Genomic DNA, 15265 nt, shown 5'->3' on the forward strand with positions numbered 1-15265 from the left:
TAAAAAAGTATAAGGGGCATTGCATGAAAAGAGGATAAAATCAGCGGTGGAAAGAGAACATCACCTAAGGGGGAAGAATTGATGATTCATTCATCTCAAACTAATTGTCACTGTCGTTCTAGTTGTGTTTTTAGTCGTTTGTCACAGTCTTTTACCAGAAGTATATTGGATGCAATTTGTTCTCAATTCAGACAGATACTGCATACGTTTTTCCATTGCAAACAATAGACCCCCCAGAGTGCATTCCAGAGGGGACAGCGAGGGCCGGCCAAGAGGGGCTCCAAACATTGGAATATGCTGTATGTTTTGAGTTCAGATCTTTCATCTGTCCATACCTGGTCAGAGAGCAGGCTGGCGCTCTTGTCTTGGTGCTGGGAGCTCAGAGCCCACCCACTGAGCATATCATCCGCTGTGATCTGAACCGATTGGGCCAGCCAGCTGTCAAACAGAGAGTTGTCCAATGGGAAGGACTTTGACAAACCTGCATCGGTGAAGTTGAGTGAAACAGAGGAAGAAAAAAGGGGTTCCGTGATTGGAGGAAGAAGTGGAGGAAGAAGGTTAATAAAATGGAAGGAGGGAGGGGATGAATGTGAAAAAAGGGTTTAGGAAAGTGAGATGACAAATAAAACAGCAGGAAAAAGAGATTGGGAGATGGTTGAGTAACGAAAGAGAGGAGAGTGAGAAGAAAGAAGGAAAGCAAAGAAGTGAAAGTAGTCAGCAGAATAGAGTGAAGATGACGGGAGAAAAGGCAGGAGGTGGAGGAGAGAAACAGATTACAAAGTGAGAGGGAGTCCACATATAACATGTTGAATGGACCAGTAGCAGACCATTTAGTAGCCACCATTGACATACTTTAATATATAAAAAATATAATTAAAACAATACATTGAATATTATCTAAGGGTCAGAAACTGTATGTTATATAACACACATACTTCGTACTTAGTTAAAAAAAAACACTGAGGTTTAACCTTACAATCTGCTCTGCTGTGCAAATAAAAATAGAATATGGGTCATACTGAATGATAAATGCCTTTGTATTTCACAAAGGCATTTTGTGAAATATACATAAATATCTGTATCTGTAGATATACAGATACAGATCAAATCACCCAACCATCTTTCATTATGTTACCAAGGCTAAAAACATCAGCAGCTTTTTAACATCTGGACCCTGAACAACTCTTATTGGGCCTTTGACCACTGCTGCACGTTATGCCCATTGCTCCCATGTCTACCAGAAATAAAATATACATCAACACTCTGGACAGCCACGGTTCAAATACTGTGACATTTACATTACAAAGACAACCAGACATCACTTTCCAGACACTTCATCCATAATGAACAACGGAGAAGGAAATCTTATTTTTTACAGTTGAAATATCTGTCACTCACTTTCTCTACTCTCTCTCACACATTTCTCTTCCACTTGAGCTTTTCTTTCAAGCCCTCCCACACACACACGCACGCACACACACGCACAGTACAGAAGACGATGATTCAAAATGACAGCTGACAGGCTCATAGTGTGTGTATGTGAGTATGTATGTGTTTGTTTAAAAGACTGAACAGAGGGCGCTGCACAACTTGCATGTTCTTCACAATCACTCATTCTATTATTGAACCGCTCACTTTGAGTTCAAGTTCATCATCAAGAAATATTCAAACAAAGCAAGCAAGGTCAGTGATACAAAACATTATGAACATGGCTACAATATCGGAATAAACCCAGGATACTACTAATCTGTAAGGCATATTGTGGTTATTCCCATATGTAATATTGCAATAACCGTATGAGTGGGACAAACTGGACATGTTTGAGTGTAGTTGGACGACCATACCTTAAACCTAGACTGCTAATAACCTGTAGCTGTAGGCTATAGACGTGTGTGTGTGCGTGCGTGCGCGCGCGCGCGCGCGCGCACGCACGCACGCACGCACGCACGCACGCACGCACGCACGCACGCACGCACGCACGCACGCACGCACACACACACACACACACACACACACACACACACACACACACACACACACACACACACACACACACACACACACACACACACACACACACACACACACATTTCCATGACGCACCGGGTCACTGCTGGACTACTGAGAACACGGCAGGAAATATGTGTGAGTGAAGATAAAAAAAAAAAGAGAGAACAAGACTAATGGCAAGAACGAGAATGAGAGAGTGATAAAGGGAAAGAAAATGATAGAGAGAAAGAGCGAAAGAGAACACGAGAGAGAACGATGGAGAGAGAAAAAGAGAGAGAGAAAGAGTGAGAGAACGAGAGTGAGACGAGAACGAGCGAGGGAAATGGAAGGGGGGGTTCATTTCTCGGACGCAGAGTTGAGTTAATAAATAAATACAATTTGTAAATGATGGCTGTTCAGCAACGGCGGTGGTGTATCACCAAGGTGCACGGCTCACTGACTCTCATGAATAGAGTTTTAATACGCCACAGGGTGGACTGCAGAGTCAATATCCCAACAGTGATTATTATTAGACAGCCCCAGGACTCCAGCAGCATGTAACTAGCTTTGGGGGAATGCTTCCTCCTCTTGCTGCAACGCAAAAGATTAGTGCAGTTTTTTCATCCTAGACATTGCATCAGCGTACTACTGGTGCAATAGTTTTGTGATAGTTAGTAATGCACAGAGATTATTACAAATTGCTAACCCTGTGATGAGCTAATTCCACGATACATTGAAAACTTCACAAGGTTCAACCGAGTGAATACAATCGGGTGGAATTTGCCCCCGCCTGGTTTCGTTGTGCTGCTATGACTACAAGTTGGGACCAGATAGCTGAAAAACCTGCACCGCTAACCTAGGCTAGGCAGCCTGCAAGCTAGTGCTGCTAAGGCACTGCAGGCAATGGAATGCGCTGGCAGCAGGGAAGGGCACTGCCCAGACCGCGTGTGTGTGTGTGTGTGTGTGTGTGTGTGTGTGTGTGTGTGTGTGTGTGTGTGTGTGTGTGTGTGTGTGTGTGTGTATGTGTGTGTGTGTGTGTGTGCCAGCGAGCGAGAGAAAGTATGTGTGTGCTGTTGCTAGGTTAGAAACCCTCACCAAAGTCTCACAATTGTTGTCAAGTGCCAACCATCTCCTTAGCAACCCCACTGAAGGGAGAGGATAATATAAGGGGGTAAAAAGATGGCGTAGAGGACGAGAGGAGAGCAGAAATAGATAAAGTAGAATAAGACATCACCATGGAAAATAATGATATCCTCCAGACAGAAAAAATAACTCACAATCCGAAAGAGAAATATATACTGAACCAGACAACTTGACAAGTCCAATAATGATGGCCACTCAATAGAATAACAGATCAGCTAGCCAGCCAAAAAAAGGCTCTCTGGTGTTTATCTGGAGTAGGAGTAGGTTTTATAACTCAAATATAATAACATAACCTAGTGTTGTATACATGTACGTTTCTGCCGCTATCTTAAAGCAGGGTACTGGGGTAATGACTCTACATTAATTAGTAAATAATGCTATTCTATTAAAACAGAAATACATTGCATTATATTCCTTTGTAATATGATGAAAGGTCTCAAACATGTAAAATAATCATCTTGCATATTAAATCTTATGAATCTAACAATGTGCCATTTCTGCATCACATACTTGACAAAACTGGTCGGTTCAGTAATGGGAATCCAACGGATCTCAGAGTCAAGGAGAATTAGAAACCTTCTCCAGCCAATAACCCACAGGGATACGAGGGGTCAGGGCTGTTGCTCTAACTGTTTTCATTCTTAATACACACGATACGGCCAAAGGTATGTGGAGACTCCCAGGTATGTTGGCAGTAGAATGGGTGGTAGTGAGGAGATCATCAGGTTAATGTGGAGCTGCCCCAGGATGCTACCTCCAGACCGAGGTGGTTTGATCTGCATGAGCTGCCCCAGGATGCTACCTCCAGACCGAGGTGGTTTGCTCTGCGTGATCTGCCCCAGGATGCTACCTCCAGACCGAGGTGGTTTGCTCTGTGTGAGCTGCCCCAGGATGCTACCTTGGACGCTACCTCAAAAACGGATGTATTTTGCAGCTATTTCAATCATAAAACAAGCCAAAAACACCAAAAAGCTCAACCTTCTAATAAAAAAGGTTGTTAATTCAATAAACAGGTAGCAATGATTCTTCCTTTTATGCCCGTCGACCACAACAGAGCGCTAGTTATTTATCTTAGGGTTGAACAGTGCTCGTCCTGCCGTGCGGTTTCTAGAAGCAGGTCTACTCTCCGACTATGGAAGCTGGTGTCCTCAGAAAGTCTGACTCTTAAGTCTGTGAGCGTGCGCAGTGGCGTGTAAACACAAAATCCAAACTTGTGGATTTGTTGGTTGCGGGCACCATCAGAGTAAAGGACCCAGCCAGGGCAGTTTATTTGCTACTGCTTGTATTGGACAAACCACGATCCAGCTATGGGAGTTGTTAAAACACTTGTTTGGAATATAATGTCAATGGCTCGCCTAGTGCCCTCTTTGGGAACGTGCCTTCACCATGAGAGGAGTGGGGCTGACCAAAATTCATGGCTGATTTCCTCTGGACATAGACAATGTAAACATTAACCCGGGGTCTTAAAAAACACAGAACATTGTGTGCTGAACACCAGATGTGTGGCTCCCGACGTGCTACGGACGTGGTGGGTGGAGGTCAACGAGCTACGTTGTGCTACACAATGCAACGCTTGGGCACTCTATGTAGCTCCAGGGTAAGTGTTGTGGTGAGGAGGACATGTCAAGGAGCAACAACAGCTGAAGACCAAAGTGGTAGGTCACACTTACGCCCAGAATGAGACATTGCTGAACTGCATAATATAATCTCCTTTCCTTGGCTGCAACACACATGCTGTTCACTGGATGGTGATGAATCACTATCTGGCAGTCAGATCGACGGGCCTGGGTTTGGCGGGGGTCAGGAGAGCACTATCTGGCAGTCTGATGGACGGGCCTGGGTTTGGCAGGGGTCAGGAGAGCACTAGCTGTCGGAATGCAGAGGGCCCATTAAAGTTTCAGCGTAAGCCTTCACACGAAAATTATAAATTCTGGGGAGAGATTTGTTCTTGCCGGTTGCTCTGAGACAGTCCGACGGATGGACAAAGTTCGGGGAAGCACTGGGCCAGGTGCTCCACATTTAAACCTCCCAATCGCAGCCATAGCATCCATTGCTGAAGGGACACTTCTGGGACTAACATCAAGTGAATAACATCGATCATCTCGTAAAATGGCCTCTGTCAAGGGCTCAGATATATTAGGCAGCAAGTGAGCAGTTCTTCAAGCAGCACAAGGGCAAGCATAAGAATTTTAGACTTTGACAAGGGCCAAATTGTTGTGGATGGACGATTGGGTCAGAGCTCCTCTAAAACGGCAACTCTCGTGGTGTTTTCAGTGGTTAGTACCTGCCAAATACTGTCCAAGGAATCCAAGGAACGAGTGATTGGGCGACAGGCTCACGGGCCAAAGCCTATTAATACACCAGGGGATTGAAGACGAGCAAGCACAAATCTCTACAATAAGACTTAATGCTGGCTATGACCAACAGGTGTCAAAACACACAGTGCAGGGCAACACGCTGCGTATGGGGCTGCGTGGCTACAGAGCGGTCAGAGGGCCCATGCTGATGAAAAGGTGTGTGTCCAGACCTGGCCGATGGCAGGGCCTCCGGTATTGCAGCGTGCAGATTTCTCGAGAATCGCTTAGCCAAACATCTTCAGCCAAACATCCTCAGCAGTACACCTTCCAGTGCAGTACCCGTTCACTGCCTGTTCAGAACGTCACACTTGTCACTGCACTTCCTTGTGCTTGTAAGTTTGTTGCTTAACTTGTGCTTGTTGCTTACAAGCGGGTTTGGTGCACCGTTGTCCACCCTTGGCCCCCGAGCTCCCTACGAACCATGTAGGAACCCACGTCATGCTACAATTCATGGAGTCCTACGGCTAGCCAAAGGGAGTGGTGGTGGCCCTCGACGTTCCTGACATGAACCCATAAACTCCCTTGGGACGGACAGGCGGCGACGCCTGCCAACCAGACCCCCTTATCTACCATCTCGTCCGCTAGGAACACTAAAGCAAAAATTCACAGAATGAGTCGCAAAAAAGGGGAATTTGGTGTTTTTCATTAAGAGATGACAACAGCAATAAAAGTCCCCGTTAGGCATCTTTAAATCACGCATGTAACGGGTTTCTCCAGGTCCTGATGAGCAGAACAACATACTTCTCTGATTCAACACAGAGACCCAAGCCTCAGGGTCAGCAGCAGACCTGACAGGGAACAGATGGCTGCACGCACACCTTCACACACACACACACACACACACACACACACACACACACACACACACACACACACACACACACACACACACACACACACACACACACACAATTCTACACTCAAACATTACACACACACACACACACACACAATGAGCCCATTCCGTCAGACCCTTTTCATTAGCCCTACGAGTGAATAAGGCATGTCTCTGAGCAGCCCACAGCATGTTGGCGGCCCGGTGCAGCATGAATATTCATCAGCCACTAGATATAGATGCACGTGGAGATCAGACCAGACCGTGTTTCCGCCCACGCACCAGCCTGCGTCTACAAGGCGAGCCACCATGAAAGCCCTTTCCTTAGCAGAGCCACAAACACCTTGTGGCGCTGGAGGTACGGCTCTGTGTTCAAAACCCTCGTCCCAGGTCTGTACGCGCCTCCGGAGGTCGTCTTGATGTCTGATGCAACCACACAAAACCACAGCAAATAATCTCACTTCAGGCTACACAGAAACTCTCGTTTTCTCCTTTTATGTTTTCACTGTCTTGTGTGTGTGTTTTTTTTTTCCTGTTTTGGTGTTTATTGTTTGTGTCAATCTGCAGACATGATTTTTCATTTGCACTCACTAACCCTGACCACATGTGATCACAAAGGACAAAAGCAGAAAAGCAGGAGTTACAGAGTTCCAGGGAGAAGGAAGCTTCTCGGAAAAGACAAATCCCATGAGGGAAATTATTTATAATTTTTTTTTTTATTAACAATCCATTTTGTCTCATCAAAAGGCTAATTTATATTGACACACACACACACACACACACACACACACACACACACACACACACACACACACACACACACACACACACACACACACACACACACACACACACACACACACACACACACACACACACACACACACACGGCTGAGAAGGCTCCTAAAACGTATATTTAACACGCCTCCCGGCCTGTTGTTGAATAGATGTTTGAGCTTCCTGCACGACCCCCAAAGAGTGTGGTCTCTCTCTCTATTTTACCACAGTTCACCCCACATGCTTTTCCTGAGGGATACTTGTTGACAGTGAGTGTCTCCTCCTCTTCACTTCTCGTCCATCCATCACACCCTCCCGTCATGTCTGCATGCCAACAGTTTCATCCCCAGCCACCTTATCTGGCTTCCTCTACATCTTTCAATCCTCTCTCCCTAAACGCTCCTACACCGCTGTCTCCTCCTTTCTGTAAAGCCCTCTCTCTGTATCTCCATATGTCAACCATCTAGCCTTCATCTCTGCATCTGTCCCCTATAGCGGCCCACTCTCTCTCTCTCTCTTCCAGACTCTCGCTGGGTCCACTCAGTGCGTGTTCATCTCCTCCTTTTGGTTTTATCTCTCATGTCTCATGTCTCATGTCATCTTTGCTTTACTTCCCTAAGTGTGCGTTTCTGTCCTCTCTGCGCTGGTGGACCCGGCCCTCTGTATTAAGTTGTGATGTACACTGATGTGAGGGCCAAGATGTGTCAGATCCAGCCATCAAAACCGCCACTGCTCCAGGCTCTGCTGGGAGCTGATGACGCCCCCCACTCCTGTTATAGACCCCCCCCCCGACAGACACACACACAAAGTATGCTACCTAGCTCTTTGAGCAGGGTGGTGTTGCCAGACTTCCATCTCTCCTTCTTCTTCTCAGGACTCCTCCTCCTCCTCTCCTTTCCTTTCTCCTTCACTCCGACCGGTCTTCTCTTCTCTCCCTTCGGGTTTTTCTCTGCAACACAGAAGATCTGGTCAGGACGTTGGACCACCACAGCGACCCACCCTGTGTGCTGGCACACACACACACACACACACACACACACACACACACACACACACACACACACACACACACACACACACACACACACACACACACACACACACACACACACACACACACACACACACACACACCTTATGTGGCAGACCACTGCTTCTAGTAAGTAAGGAAGGATTAAATGCAGAATGTGAATAGATTATTGTTTGACAAAGTTGATAGAGGATCCATGCGCATGATATTGTGGAAGGTTAACACTTTCCTGAATGCACACAAACAGACACAATGCAAATAAATGCACACGCAAAGGCTAATCAATCAACCGTCTTTTGTCATAACGTTGCATATGAAGAAATCCAGATAAACAACCATATTCCCGTTTGCTTTCCAACTGCAGAAGGACGCCAAGAGTTGAGTAAGAAGTAGTGGTACTTTATTTAAATAACAACACCTTCTCCATCAACGTCCCACTCAGCTTCAGTGACGCCAAGCTATCGTCCTTCCGCTGTAAGGCTGTGTACTGGGCTAGACTGGGCAATACAGCCTCTACAGGAAGTTCACAGGAGCTTTGAACCATACCGTGTCATTTTATTACATACAACTATCATTGCAATTTCCCTTTGATCAGAGAGACTCAATTATATAATAACTATTTATAGAACACTGAAACCTTATCAGAAAACCTCATGATGATGCATTGTTATTATAAAGTAAGATGACTTGAGTGACAAATAATGTGCATACTGGAGACCAATGATCTTGCCAGAATTATGTTAAAGAAAAAGGGGATGCATATGTGATTTATTATTTTACATATTTCCCCCTTTTGGGGGAAAAGATGGGTGAGGGGGTGAGCAATGGGTGAGAGGGTGAGCTGTTTGTGTTATGCTACCTATATCAAGACTATTATTATGCCAATGCCATGACATGTCCCACTGAATATGAAACACGTTTAATATTGTATTCAGTGCAACAGGCTGCAGTAACAACAGTGGTGATGGTGCGGAAACACAACCTAATTTAAGGTTTAACCCACAGATCAAACAAGGCTTTCATCTCTGCTTTGATGATTTGGTGTGTGTGTGTTTTCACACAACATTGTCAGTCACTCTGTCTTTCAGCAAGTAGTCCTGCACATACAGAGGCATTGTAAATCAATGTAACTGTAAATATAGACACACGCATGTTTGTATGCACACACACACACACACACTGATGCACACACAGAAACACACACACACACACACACACACACACAGTGCCTTCCATGAGAACATCCCTGTATATGTACACACACACACACACACACACACACACACACACACACACACACACACACACACACACACACACACACACACACACACACACACACACACACACACACACACACACACACACACACACACCAACTTGACATTAATGATCAATAAATATAACAGATAGTGATAATTATAGGTATATGATTGTAGTGTACCACTATGGATTATCAATACATGTAACTGATAGTGATAATTATAGGTATATGATTGTAGTGTACCACTATGGATTATCAATACATGTAACTGATAGTGATAATTATAGGTCTATGATGGTATTTCAACACTATAGATGCAGTAAGAACACGGTGTGTTGAGAAACGTAAATATGCTGTTACCTCCGCCTTGTATTTCAACTTTTAAAAAGTCTTGCAGGCGATCTATTCGCTGGCGAATAAAATTGGCCTTTTCGGAAAAACTGAAATTGTGTTGTGTTGTGTACAGTCCGATTCAACTCAATGATTTGTTATTTTATTCAATGTAAAAGGTTTAGTGCCTATTATTTATTTGGCAAGAAATAAATATTTATTGGTAGAATTCCCTCTAGTGGACAGAATGTTTAAAAGTGGCATTGTCAATGGATAAGCGTTGAATACAGTGTAAAGGTGCATAGTATGTTTTAGTAATAGGCTAAATTTGAGGATTACAAATATTAATTAAAAGGACAAAGGAATGAAATTCAAATTATAGAGGAAGATTGACAGCTCTACTGGATTCACAATGTGCTATGTTTTGCAAAGCACAATTTATTTTATTATTATTTATTTTATTTATTTTATTATTTTGTATACATGCACTTTATTTGAGTCATCCTCTCCTTGTGATCACGTTTTAAGTCTTGATACCAAGTGAAAAGACATTTGAACACATATATGGCAGACCACTCCAATATTGCATCATCCCACCTCCCCGTCCGTTTACGGTTCACGGGAAACACTGCAGGCCCGCCCGCTGCCCACACGGACACGCACGGGCACATTCGTGTGTATGGGGGTGGGGGTGGGGGCTGGTGATGTAGAGTGATCGCTCACTCCCTGAGGTGAGCGAGTGTGACGTGGTGCGGGACCTTGGTGCACATGGATAAGTGATCCAAGCTGTTGTGTATTCATGCGTTTATGTGTGTACATACATTAGTCCATGCCGGAGTCATGTTTAACTGTGCATGCATGTAAATACTTCTTTGGTTCATGCATGGAGCCATTTGAAAGTCAAGTGTGTGTGTGCCTGTTGTGTGAGTGAGTGAGTGAGTGAGAGTATATTGATATGTGACTGTGTGTGTATGTATTGATATGTGACTGTTTGTGCATGTGTAATGTGTTTGTCTGTCTGGGTAGGTGCATGTTCCTGAGTGTTTAGGGGGATCTGTCATAGCTTGTTTTTTATGTTTGCAAGTGCAAAAATGTATGTATGCATAAATGATTGAATAAACTGTGCATAAACATAGTATGCATTTTGGACTGTGTGTGTGTGTGGAAGAGAGTGTTTGTGTGCATGCAGAGTGCATATGCGTGTCTATGTGTTTCAGACAGTGTGCACGTGTGTCGGAGGGTTTGTATCTGTCTTATAGTGAGTATGTGTGGGTCTGAGTGAGTGTGTGTGCGTGTGGTGTGTCAGAGTATGTGTGTGGTTTGTCAGTGTGCTTGCGTGTGTGTGTGTGTGTGTCAGTGTGTTTGCATATGTGTCAGTGTGCGTGCGTGTCAGTGTGCATGCGTGTGTGTCAGTGTGTGTGCGTGTTTTTGAGTTAGTTTGTCCATGTGTCAAAGTGTGTGAGTGTTTGCATGCATGTGTGTCAGAGTGTGTGTGTGTGTGTGTGTCAGAGTGTGTGTGTGTGTGTGTGTGTGTGTGTGTGAATGGCTAGGGAGATCTGCAATAGCCAAATTAAAATGTCCTTATGCTTGCTTAAGCATGGAGTACGACATGCTTGACTGGAACGTAAAGAGACCCGACACTGATACACACTCAGAGTCAGTGTTGGTGGGCGTGTGTATGGAAGGCCAAAAAGGTCAGAACTATGCCTCATTGTAGACGTGCATTGTTTTAAAATTACATAAATTTGACATAAAAGGGCAAATACTTTAAAGACCGGGTAAACCAAATTCAGTATTTTTCTTCTTATCATATTAATTAGGCCTTAAATGTGTCCCTCAAAACATGTAAAAAATATTTTTCCCATTCATCATTTCCTTGAGGAGCTAGGCCTCAGAGAATGTTCTGTGTGCAGGTTTAAAATGGGCGGGTCTACATCGATGACCGCTTTACGTAAAGCGGTCATACTCACATAAACCCGCCCCCTGCTGCCCTCTAGGTATAAATACATTAACCGCGCACTAGCATTCTGTGGTTTCACCCGTCTATGGTTTTACCGCTCACGAGTCTGGTTTGAATTGTCAGTTTTTAAATTACCATTCTGTTACACATGAGCGACGACTCTCTGACCGTTCGATATGTTGAGGTTCTTCTTCCTCTTCTGGCTCTGGTGGCTCATACATGTAGGGCTGTACATTGCCTATGAAACTTCCAGACAGGGCGTCCATTTTCAGCTTTGAGATTGGGAGGGGCTGGACCTCTCCGGTGATGGGCGTGGTTTCCTGGCCTGCAGTGCACACGCCCCCACCGTCCTGAGCCAGGGATTACTGCTCATTTTTCATCAACTTTGAAGCATAATTTTATATACTTCGCGATTTTTTTAGTCCTTCAAATTTGGCAGGGTGGTTAATAATATATTTTCCTGTGGTATTATAAACTCAAAACCCATAATTATTCTTGGTTTACCCGGTCTTTAAATAGAAAAACTCTGAGTTTGCTCATTGGGATGGAGCTGATATTAAATCATCAATACATTGTTAATATATTATAATATGTTCATAGGAATGACATGTCTTGTCATACACAGGCTATGAAAACATGATCTAGCACTGATGCTATTGATGCAAATTGCTATTCATCAAATATTCACCTATTCAGTCTAATTGGAAAAGCTTCCTAGATTGAGCCCCTCCGTGAGTAGGTGGTTAAAGCTCAGGAGCCCCGTTCTAATGTTTGACCCCTCATAATACGGCTTTAATCCACCTTTCATGCATATCAGACTATGGGACTGAATGTAAATATTTGGATGCACAAGTCTAGTACAGAGACCGCCTTCACATGAATAAAACATTGGTAAACAATCATGGGTATTGATGTGGTAAATGAACATTGGCTAGCAGTAAAACAGCCACACCGAGCATCAAGAAGAAAAGATGTAGGCCTACAAGTACACACAATACATTCACATTGAACACGGTCAGAGAGGGCGGAGATATGGATCCACACGCTGCTTATCGAGACCTAAAGCGAGTCAAAATGTGGCGATCGAAGTGAAACAATGGATGGCTGGATGGAACATGGACTAAACACCCGATGAAGACCAGGTCTGCATGGTGTAGAGAAGTGAATGCACAGCGGTGAACGACAGAAGGATCATGTTTGGACTGGTGAGGTCTGGTTATTGTTGGGTGAAGAAAGTTCAGAATCACTGGCTGTGAAAATCAAGAGGAGCTCATTTGACCATTATCAAAACAGTAAAACAGCCTAAAAGGCCATATAAACGGAAAAACTGTGTTAAAGACGGCATTATGAAAGCTTAAACACCAAATTTGAGCTTAAATCCATACATGTCTACAATGAGCCATGGTTGTTTAGGTTGTCTCTTGGCAGAAGGAAGAGTATTTTGACTACAAGCTGTTTTTCAATTAAACACACAACCTCAATTGTGCAGAGAGTACGCCCAAGCATACCAACGAGAGGGAAAACCGCCCGATTTATCGACCTGGACCCTATACTTTTTTTCTATACTCCATTTTCGTTTTAAGGGACGAATGAAGACAACAATTGTTGAGATTGGTCGAGCATTGATCCAGACGCAGCAGCCCTAATCTGCGAAAACAGGCTGCAATATAATCCTTTGGGGGTAATAACTGCCCTTCAATGTAGGTCTTCTTAAAGTGCTTGTTTATGCCACTGACCGGCTCAGATTATATTCTGTAATTATTAAAAAGGATCCCTACAGTGAATCAAACTTGTTTCTTTAGCTATTGCTTGATCCGTTATTATGTTCAACCAAGCCTCGCTCCAGGATTATTCTCGCTCTGAAACTTTGTTGTTGCGGGTAATCAATATGTGTCAATCAATCAATATGTCATTATAATCGAACTCCCCTTTACCTGAACAAACTACACTTACCGTAGTCAAACAACAAACTCTCCTCTCTGCTGCTCTCACTCACGTTCCCACTGTTCTCTTCCTGCCACAACTCCCCTCTGGGGAGACTTCTCATTGAGCAAAACGCGATCACAGACAGGCAGTGATGAAGCAGAAGGAAAGAAACAAGTTGATTTTCTGTCAGGATCCATTCCATAAATGAGGAAAATCCAGAGGTTTTCCTTTAATGAGGGTACATGGCGATGCATCAGGGACTCCTTAAGATGGTGGATCAAGACTGTGAGCCGATCAGAGTGTCCCATCATTCTGACTGAGAGGCTTCTGAAGGGACGTCCGCCACGGTTAAGTTGGCTTACATTAGTAGAACCACGTCATCAGGGACACCAAAGTGTCTCCGAGGGTGCACACACTACCTGTGAACCCGAGACGAAGATCCAGGGTCTTAAGGCCATCCACAGTTCATAGAGCTGCAGTGGCAGGCGTAACACATTTGTGGGAACATTAGCTTGCAGTTCTGAGGTCTTTATGGGGCCTCGCACTGGAAACATTCACAGATAACTTATTATATCTAATAACTAAATCATTCTTAATCATTGTGCTTTCCAAGAAAATCTGTTCCCCGTGCTGCCACCGATGGTCCACAGCTATTACAGTGTGTAGCGTCGCACATAAACGTTTCCGATATTAAACCCAGAACCAGAGTCTGAAATGAACACTTCATATTAGATAGCTGCGCATTATTGGTTTTGGTTATGCCATAACGCACTGCACTTCTGCAGCAATGTATATTTGGTACTGCTAAGTACCCTCTGCATCAACCAAGGACCCATTCACTGAATTACATCTATTCTAATCTAAAATATGATGCACTGAACTAAATCTACAATATGAATTTGTATCATAATGTTTTATAATTCAATGTATTATCTTTCAGATTCAAATCTATCACATCAACTGTTAATTACAGTTCTGGATACAAATATTTGTATAGACGCTAACAGAATTGGTCCTTTCACTGGTAGTAGAAGGGGAGCAGAGAGAGTGATGCTTTAACAGCTGAAGTGCTATCAAAACATCTTTATCAATTGGGATAGTGCACAATTGCAGAGGAAGGCCAAGCAGTTTAACCTCCGAAGTGTACCACCTCCTGACAGAATGACATGGTCAGGTCAGAGTGAACAGTGTCCAGGTGAACAGTGTCCAGGTGAACAGCGTCCAGGTGAACAGTATCAGAGTGAACAGTGTCCAGGTGAACAGTGTCCAGGTGAACAGCGTCCAGGTGAACAGTGTCCAGGTGAACAGTGTCCAGGTGAACAGCGTCCAGGTGAACAGTGTACAGGTGAACAGTGTACAGGTGAACAGCGTCCAGGTGAACAGTGTACAGGTGAACAGCGTCCAGGTGAACAGCGTCCAGGTGAACAGTGTACAGGTGAACAGCGTCCAGGTGAACAGCGTCCAGGTGAACAGTGTACAGGTGAACAGTGTCCAGGTGAACAGTGTACAGGTGAACAGCGTCCAGGTGAACAGCGTCCAGGTAAACAGCGTCCAGGTAAACAGTGTCAGAGTGAACAGTGTCCAGGTGAACAGTGTCAGAGTGAACAGTGTCCAGGTGAACAGTGTCAGAGTGAACAGTGTCCAGGTGAACAGT

General features: G+C 44.3%; 1 protein-coding gene across 2 annotated transcripts in view; it reads right to left on the bottom strand.

Annotated features, from left to right (window-relative positions):
• Positions 1–15265, bottom strand: part of jade2 (jade family PHD finger 2) — a 128042-nt gene that overhangs the window by 9889 nt on the left and 102888 nt on the right. Inside the window, exons 12-13 of one of the 2 annotated variants that reach the window (XM_084474620.1) lie at positions 7919–8050; positions 336–481 (exon numbers count right to left, since the gene is read on the bottom strand). In XM_084474620.1, coding sequence (XP_084330746.1) covers positions 336–481; positions 7919–8050 — 278 coding nt within the window. Of the gene's footprint in view, positions 1–335; positions 482–7918; positions 8102–15265 lie in introns of both variants that reach the window. The other variant, XM_084474619.1, reaches the window with a different exon arrangement.

Source organism: Micromesistius poutassou (assembly GCF_964030765.1).
Source record: "Micromesistius poutassou genome assembly, chromosome: 10".
Lineage (NCBI taxonomy): Eukaryota > Metazoa > Chordata > Actinopteri > Gadiformes > Gadidae > Micromesistius > Micromesistius poutassou.